The sequence below is a fragment of the Carya illinoinensis genome, chromosome 4, assembly GCF_018687715.1.
Source record: "Carya illinoinensis cultivar Pawnee chromosome 4, C.illinoinensisPawnee_v1, whole genome shotgun sequence".
Taxonomy (NCBI): domain Eukaryota; kingdom Viridiplantae; phylum Streptophyta; class Magnoliopsida; order Fagales; family Juglandaceae; genus Carya; species Carya illinoinensis.
The window spans coordinates 39686324-39695310 of NC_056755.1; the positions used below are offsets into that span (position 1 = coordinate 39686324).

The window sequence follows — 8987 nt, forward strand, 5'->3', positions numbered from 1 at the left end:
CTGAGAAGAAGTCCTTGGCAGACATTCCAGTTGTGGAAGAATTCCCTGATGTGTTTGTGGATGACTTGCCCGGACTACCCCCTGTGCGAGAGATGGAGTTTGTTATAGACTTGGAACCTGGAGCGGCTCCTGTACATAAAGATCCTTATCGCATGGCCCCGGCTGAATTGAAAGAGTTGAAGACTCAGTTGCAAGAACTGGTAGAGAAGGGATTTATTCAGCCTAGTACGTCGCCGTGGGGTGCACCAGTTTTATTTGTTAAAAAGAAAGATGGAACCCTCCGTATGTGCATTGACTATCGGGAATTAAACAAGGTGACCATCAAAAATAAATATCCTCTCCCGCGGATTGATGATTTGTTTGATCAGCTTCAAGGAGCAGCCGTGTTCTCTAAAATTGATCTGAGGTCAGGATACTACCAGCTGAGAATCAGAGACCAGGATGTGCCTAAAACTGCTTTCAGGTCGAGGTATGGGCATTATGAATTTAAAGTGATGCCGTTTGGGTTAGCTAATGCCCCTGCAGCCTTCATGGATTTGATGAATCGAGTGTTTCGACCTTATCTGGATTCCTTTGTGGTAGTGTTCATTGATGATATACTGATTTATTCCCGAGATGTTGAAGAGCATGTGTATCATCTTAGTCTGGTACTTGAGAGGTTGAGAGAACACCAGCTATACGCCAAGCTCAGCAAGTGTGAATTCTGGTTGAAAGAAGTCAAATTTCTTGGGCACGTAATTTCCCGGGGCGGAGTGGCAGTTGATCCTAGTAAGGTAGAAGCCATTTTGTCATGGCAGCGCCCGACAACAGTGCGCGAGGTCAGGAGTTTCTTGGGGCTCGCCGGTTACTACCGAAGATTTGTAGAGGGTTTTGCTCGCCTATCCGGACCTCTCACAGCTTTGACTCGGAAGAATACAGAATTTGTTTGGTCAGAAAAATGTGAGGGAAGCTTCCAGGAATTAAAGAACAGGTTGACAACGGCACCAGTGCTAGCACTCCCAGAACCGCACAAGCCATTCGTAGTCTTCAGTGATGCGTCTAAGTTTGGTTTGGGTTGTGTCCTTATGCAGGAAGGACGGGTTGTAGCCTATGCATCTCGTCAGCTAAAGGACCATGAAAAGAATTATCCGACGCACGATCTAGAATTGGTTGCGATTGTTTTTGCCCTCAAAATCTGGCGGCACTTCTTGTATGGGGAAGCTTGCGAGGTATTTACTGATCACAAGAGTTTGAAGCATTTGTTTTCCCAGAAAAATCTGAATATGAGGCAGAGGCGAGGGCTGAAGCTAATCAGTGACTATCAGTGTGAGATCAAGTACCACCCGGGGAAGGCTAATATAGTTGCTGATGCTTTGAGCCGGAAGTCACACTTGGAAGATGTAGCCGAGCCGTCAGAATTGGAGTCGTTGTTTTGTGGGATGAGAAGGCTCCTTATAGAGAGTTCGCAGCAAGTGGAGATTTTGTCTTCAGTTCTCGATATTCGGGTAACCGATTTTGAAGAATTGAAAACTCTCCAAAGAAAGGATCCGAAGCTGCTGAACATCAAGAAGAGAGTCAGAAAATCTCGAGGGCCGTTGCACTATAGCATGGATAATGATGGGATACTTCGGTTCCGAGATCGCAGAGTGGTCCCAAAGGACTCAGATTTCAAAGAACGGATCATGGCAGAAGCTCATGCGGCCCCGTATTCAGTTCATCCCGGCAGTACAAAGATGTATCGGGACTTGAAGAAAAATTACTGGTGGGATGGAATGAAGAAGGACGTTGCCTTATATGTGGAGAAATGCCACACATGCCGTCAGGTGAAGGCCGAGCATCAGAGACCTGCAGGTATGCTCCAACCCCTCCCTATTCCTGAGTGGAAATGGGATGACATCACGATGGATTTCGTAGTGGGTTTGCCGAGAACGCCTAGTGGGAAGAATTCTGTTTGGGTGATTGTGGACTGGTTAACGAAGAGTGCTCATTTTCTGCCTGTTAATAACACCGACTCTTTGGGTAAGTTGACCCGTTTGTATGTCAAAGAGATAGTGCGGCTGCACGGCGTACCAAAGAGTATAGTGTCGGATCGAGACCCGAGGTTTACGTCGCAGTTCTGGAAGAGTTTGCAGGCAGCTTTGGGTACTAAGTTGAAGTTCAGTACTGCTTATCACCCGCAAACAGACGGCCAGTCAGAGTGCACAATACAGACCCTGGAAGACATGCTGCGAGCATGTGTCATGGAATTCCAAGGAAGTTGGGAAAACCATTTGCCGCTCATCGAGTTTGCATACAATAACAGCTTCCATGCGACCATTCAGATGGCTCCCTATGAAGCTCTTTATGGGAGAAAGTGCAGGTCGCCCTTGTGTTGGGATGAAGTTGGGGAGAGTGAGATAATTGGACCCGAAATAATTCAAGAGATGCAAAGCCAAGTCCGGATCATCAGAGATAAAATGGCGGCAGCTCAGAGTCGCCAGAAGAGTTATGCTGACACCAGGAGGAGAGAGTTATCTTTTGAAGTTGGTGATTGGGTTTACCTTAAAGTCTCTCCCATGAGAGGTGTTAAGCGTTTTGGTAAGAAAAGGAAGCTAGATCCGAGGTACGTTGGCCCTTTTCAGATTCTGGAGAGAGTAGGGTCCGTCGCCTATAAAGTTGCTTTGCCAGATTATTTTTGGGATGTTCATGATGTCTTCCACGTATCATCCCTGAAGAAGAGCTTTGGACAGCAAGAACCACGCTTCGTCGACCCAGCGGGTATTCAGTTGCAACCGAATCTCACTTATGAAGTTGTTCCGTCGCAGATTTTGGATTGGAAGGAGCAACAGTTGAGGTCCAAGACGATACCTTTGGTTAAAGTGGCTTGGGGAGATCCGTTAGCTCAAGACTTCTCTTGGGAGCGAGCAGCGGACATGAGGGAGCAGTACCCGTACTTGTTCGAATAGAGGAGATATGTATCTTAATCTTGATCACAGTTGGTTTATGTGCTTACTTGTGGCTTGCTTTAAGTTGGTGATTGATCTGCAATTTCGAGGACGAAATTGTTTTTAAGGAGGGGAGGATGTGATGACCCGCTTTTGAGTGTATTTTCGCTGAAATAATTGTTTTTATTTTAATTAATATTTTAGTTATTTATTTTAATTTATTTGCGTTTTAAAATTGTTTTTAATTTATTTGATGTTGTGTTTTTTTTTCTTTTAGTTGTTTTGTGGGTTTTAATCTCTTTTTGGCGGTTTAGTTTCGTTTCCCAGAATGAGGATTGGACCTCATCTTTTCCCTACATCTCTTTTCCTTTTTCTCTTCTTTTTCCTTTTTCTTTTTCTCTTTTTCCTTCTTTCTTTTTCCTTTCTTTTTCTTTTTTCTTTCTTTTCTTTTTTTTTCTTCTTTCTTCCCGCTCGAGCACCCCCCCCCGGCCGCTCTCTCTCTTCTCTCTCCCTCACGCCGGAAGCTTCTCACCGTCGACCCATCGCCGTCCGGCCACCGTGGGCGACACCACCCCCACCGTTCGGTTCGTCTCCCTCCGGCGCACCACCCCACCGAACCTCAGCCCCATCCGGCCGGCCGTTTGGCCGGAAAACGCCCAACAAAGCCGCACTGCTTTTGCCCCGATCCGCCGCCGTCGCTCCACCTCCGGCCACCATTTCTTCACCACTTCATCACCGGTCCCTTGCCATCCTAACCCACCCATTTCCGGCCTCCAACGACCACCGGAATAGCTCCCACGAGCTAGCTTTCCTTTTTGGGAAATCCGACCTCTTTCCGGCGATTCCGCCGCCACCCACAGCCAACCACCACTTCCAATAGCTTCACAACCATCCCTAGACCATTCCCTATCAATCTCAAGCCCTAGTTTGTCCTCGTTTAAAAGTAGATTTTTCACAACCCACGGCCACAGTGAATTTTCACTGTGACGTTGCTTTTCCGGCGCCGTTTGCAACGCCGCGTGTTTTCTAAAATTGCCATATAGCGCTGTAAGTACTTTTCAAACCCTATTTTCGGATTTAAATATATATTGCTCTTTCAATATTTAATTGTTGTTGGTTGGTTGATTCTGGACTGAGTCCGAGGAGTTCGGGGGTCGGATGGATGGAGGACGGAGTTGCTTGATTTATTGTTTTATGGTTAGTTGTTTGTTTTGTACATTGATAATTGCATTTGCATGGTGCATGCACGGGTATTTTATTTTATTTGAGAAACCCTGTTTTGCTGGCGGGATTGGATTTTCGGGTGCGTGTGTCTCACGAGCCCAACCCGGGATGGGATATTATCTTGGTGGAGCTCCTCTGGTCACTCGGGAGTGGATAATACTGAGTGACGTCCCCTGAGTTGTCGCTGGGCGATGACGGGAGCGGGGCTAGAGGATGGCCCGGCCAGGTACGCGCAGGGCGCGAGTCTGGGCATCGCTCGTTTAGGTGTCACATGCGTAGTCGTTACCTGTGGTGTGGCACGGAGCCAGGGTGTGCGGATGATCCTTAGGGGAGATCATGGTGCATGCATAACCGGTTTGTTTTTATGGTTTTCGGATGCGGGCCATTTTCTGGGAAAATGGCGAGTTTTGGTTTTGAGGCTTTTGATCCATTTTCTGGGAAAATGGTGGTTTGGGCCATTATCTGGGATAATGGCGAGGCGTGGTTTTTAAGAATATGTTTTTATTGGGCCAAATGAGTTTTTGGCGTGCGTGAAAAAAATGTGGTTTTACGGGGCATGTGCATTGGTTTTTCTTGCATCCATGTTGTTTGAGTTCTATGTGTTTTTATCTGGTGGTGTTTGGGTTTTACTTACCTGCGGTACCATTTTTGGTTCCGTAGCTTTTGGTGCAGAGTTCGAGGAGGAGGAGGAGGCTGAGCCCGAAGATGCGGCTCCGCCGGGTTGCTGAAGTTATGCTTCGTATTTGATATTTTATTATATGCGTGTTTTGTAATATTTTATCTATGTACATTTTAAACAGCTTGTATTACGTTGAGAAAAATTCTGGTACTTAGTTATGACTTTCGTTATCCGCTGCGTGTTCTTCCGTGCACATTTGTTGCTTCTGCACACACTTGGCACCGTCGATGGGATGGTGACCCGGGTTGTCACCATCCAGACGTCTCGATTTCCCCGTATTCGGACGTGGGAATTTGGGGGCGTCACATGAATACTTCCATTCAAATCGTGAAATGTACTTTCTTACATGGATATGGTAGAATATTGGTCAAAGATGACATTTTCTAGCCACTCTCTTCTCCTAGTGGTCTAGATTAGAGCTTGTTTATTTAAGGCCACGAATGTTCTTAAAGTAGTGAACGTCGAGAGAGGGTCAAAACAAAACAAAAAAATTTAGAGAAAATATTGCGTATGATTTTGATTTCTAGTTGACGTAATTCGGATTGAATGGATGTCATTTTAATAACTATAACGGAAGGGATAAATGACAAATCAAATTGAAGATCCTAAAAATATATATAATTATATCTCATGAATATATCAAGGTCTTATCAAAATAACAGTGGGCCACGTATGCATACAATTTCCAGATGATCATCCTTTTGTTACATCATTGCAAATTTTGAGGGGTATTTCCCATTTTGTAAACGTGTGAAGGTTTCATAAAATGGCATTGGAATTGATTGGTTGGAAGAGAGCAGCTAGCTGTGCTATTTTGACCAGAAAAATTGGCAATGCACCGCCTCTATGTGTGTAGATATATATTATAATTATATTTTTAATTTAGAGTGATCATGTAATAATTAAATTCAAATAAAAAAAAATTAATCATTTTTGCTATTTGAAAGGTCGTGTATCAATGCACGCATCACTTTATCTTGGATCCATTATAATTATGAAAAATTAAAACATCAATATTTTTTTTGGTAAAATTAAAAAAGGGCATATATCTAATATAAAAAAAAAACTATAAAACACGTAATAATTAATATTGAATAAATAAATAGAAGATTTTATTTGTGATTAATAAATAAAAAGATCATATCCATACGGTTTTTTAGTCGTATATATTTTGGTGATTTTTTTTTTACTAAATTTAAATCAATTTGTAAAATGTACTGTAATATAATTAAACTCAATTTCTAAACCATGAATTAGTTTCCAACTCAGCTTTTCCCAGTTTAGCCAACTCATTAAATATTTTTTTTTAAAAAAAGTTATAAATTCATTAAAAATATTTACTTGATTATTAAATAAAAAATAAAAATAAAAATTGTCTACCATCCACCTACTTTGGGAGAGACATTTGCCATCTGGATATCAGTCGGCACTATTTTTTTTTTTTTTAATCTTCACATTAATATTAATTCTGGAAGTCCACAAACTTGAGCAACAAGTTTGCTCTCACAAATTGACAGCTCAACCTAACTCTCATCTCCTTTTTCTTTTTTTTCTTTTTTTTTTTTTCAAATTTTAATTTTTCTTTTTTAATTTTTTATTCTTTTTTATTTTTTAGCTAAGAAATTTACAAGTCATTTTAACTCCACTCAACCAATAAGGTCATATGTGAATGTTAATGTGATTACAAATTATCTGTAAATAATAATAAAAATAGTGAATAATGTTTTTTTGTATAGAAAAAATAGTGAATAATTATGAAGTAGTATGAGGCAATCTCACTAGCCAAATATAACCTAAATTTATAATTTTTTATTAATTACGTAATATTCACATAATTTAAAAAAAAAATCTCAAAAAACTACCTCATAAATAAAATTAATATGATTAGATGTAATAGATCATGTTGTAAAAATTTATTTTATAATAAATTAATTTGAATTAATATATTAAATCACGTCAATTTATCACCTTATTTTTATATTCCTTTGGTAAAGCTAAACTCTCAAAATATATGGCTATTATATAATCAAATGATAAATGTCAAATTTTAAAACTTTTTGAACGAATTTCTTCAATTTTCCTGTTATAAATATTTTACTCACCATCTCTTGCTTTCTCTGTAAACTGAAATTGTATCCCTCTCACTCCATTTTCTTTCTTCCTCTGCTTCTTGGTTCTTAAGCCTTCTGCCCCCGCCCACGGAACCCCCCCAGTTCAATTTTCTATTGTGAATGACTATCCTCTTCCATCTTACATAAAACCTATTCAGCAACCAATCAAAGTGAGGGTTTACCATCCTCAAAGAATTTACAGTCGGAAACAAGAGAGCTCTGTCACCCACGAAATTACCGCAGATCCGGTCTGATCTTCAACCGGATCTAAGCCGAAGATTCAACCTTAACAACAAGCAACGGGCAACATTTGCAAACCATCGGAAGTCCCTGTGGTGTTGTCTGGGCAACCAAATACTTTTTAAGGCCAGAACCATCGGAAGTCTCTGTGGCCTTGTCTCGGTAGTTACTTTTATCCTTTTCCAATTCAATTCCTCGGAGCCCTGGGTCCCTCGGAGCCCCATGCCCCGTCTCCTCTCTCTCTCTAGCATGCTCTGGTTTTCCTCTTCCTGTAACCTTTCGCAAAGCACTGCAACGTTATCAATAATTATATATATTTTACCGTTGATGAGTACGGTCTCATTTTTTGTTTTGCAGTTGTTTGTTTTGTCCAGGATCTAATGGTGAACTATTTCTCGAGAAACACCAGACTCGAAAACCATTCTGACGAACCACTGAAGGTAACTGCGACAGTGGATCGCATATTTCAATTGTTGGATGACATAATCATCCAACCGGGTGAGCACAGTTACATTAGCTACGCCGATTTGGGGATTGATTACAGTGGTGGACGTCTAGTAGAAGTGCTTTTTTACCTCGGAGACCGGCAGACGGAACCTATATTGACATCGCAGATAAGGGACCATGCGAAAATCATATTCTTCAAACGCGAGGATGGAACCATCGCCCACAATCTGATCCAGGGGAGTATGATCCAGATGAACGGGTAATTACCTTTATAATATAACTTGTTCAGATGGGACAACTAATAAAATTTTCGGAGATGGAATTTTGATTGAGAGAGATTGCTCTGTTATTTTTTGAGTTACAGGATGGTTATATCGATGAAAGGCGCGGTGAAAAAGATGAAGTCATTTCTGAAGTAGATTGGTTTCGAATACCCGTTGGTGTGATTGAACATGACGACGACAAGCATTCTACGTGAGTCCTTTAGCCTCGCGAGGGACTAACTAGTCTGTGGTTTTGTACCAGAGTCATGGGAAGAGTGATAGTCATCGAATGTTTCGTGTATTTGTTGGTCAACAGTATGTACAGCTATAAATTTATTTTTATAAAATCATTTTATATTACTTTTCAAATATCTTTATCTTTATCCACTAGGATACTTAAGTTTGACCGAGGCCAATCGACCTTTCGTTTCTATTTCAAATCCAGAGTTTATCACAGAGTGGGAAAAGAAAACGTACACGTGGGCTCATAATAAACTAATTAGTCATAAACTAAAATAAACTAAACCTAAGTAAGCTTAATATGGACTATCGTAATAAATGTACACTATAAATTGTGACCAATTAACACGTCTAACAAGGTTCATACAGCGTAAAAATATTCTTTAATGGTACGATTGGTAAGAAATACCCAACTTATGACACTGGGAATTAGTCTTCTCTTATTAGTTAATTTGGGATTCTTTTGATATTTCTAGACTGTTTATTGCAAGAGGTATTATTCTGCCGCAACTAATCGTGATTAATTCAACTCTGTCTCTAAAACATGAATAATTTCTCATACTCAATTTCTTTCTTGCTTTAAGTCGAACCTCCTCCACATAACATTAGTTTCCAGTCAATCCATCATTCTCACGATACGTACGTATGATAGGGTCTATATTTGTCCCAAACCTCAAATTTCTAATCCTAGTCCGTAACTCTTTTCTCTTCATTACCTTGGGTCCTAGTTTTCAGTTCTTTTGACCAATTAAAATCATTTAATTAATCAATCATATTACTTTTTTTCTAGAAATTTTACACACCGAGGGACCCATTGTCATGAATACTACCGATTACGCTAATTACTTTTCTAACTAGATGACAGCATTTGTATTGATGC

At 40.6% G+C, this 8987-nt stretch overlaps 1 protein-coding gene across 2 annotated transcripts; it reads left to right on the plus strand.

Annotated features, from left to right (window-relative positions):
* The first annotated feature begins 6910 nt into the window (after positions 1-6910).
* LOC122307756 lies at positions 6911-8235 on the plus strand. Of its 2 annotated transcripts, none has more exons than XM_043120838.1 (3): positions 6911-7283; positions 7515-7863; positions 7969-8235. In XM_043120838.1, the coding sequence occupies exons 2-3, from the start codon at positions 7538-7540 to the stop codon at positions 8021-8023; spliced, it is 381 nt and encodes a 126-aa protein (XP_042976772.1). In that variant the 5' UTR covers positions 6911-7283; positions 7515-7537; the 3' UTR covers positions 8024-8235. The 2 variants fall into 2 exon arrangements, with proteins under 2 accessions (XP_042976772.1, XP_042976771.1); XM_043120837.1 differs by having other exon boundaries at positions 6914-7319.
* The last annotated feature ends 752 nt before the right edge of the window (positions 8236-8987 follow it).

Coding starts and splice junctions, on each gene's coding strand:
- LOC122307756 (XM_043120838.1), top strand. CDS start 7,538: ATGGTGAACTATTTCTCGAGAAACACCAGACTCGAAAACCATTCTGAC. Junction 7,864..7,968: donor AGTATGATCCAGATGAACGG/GTAATTACCTTT, acceptor TTTGAGTTACAG/GATGGTTATATCGATGAAAG.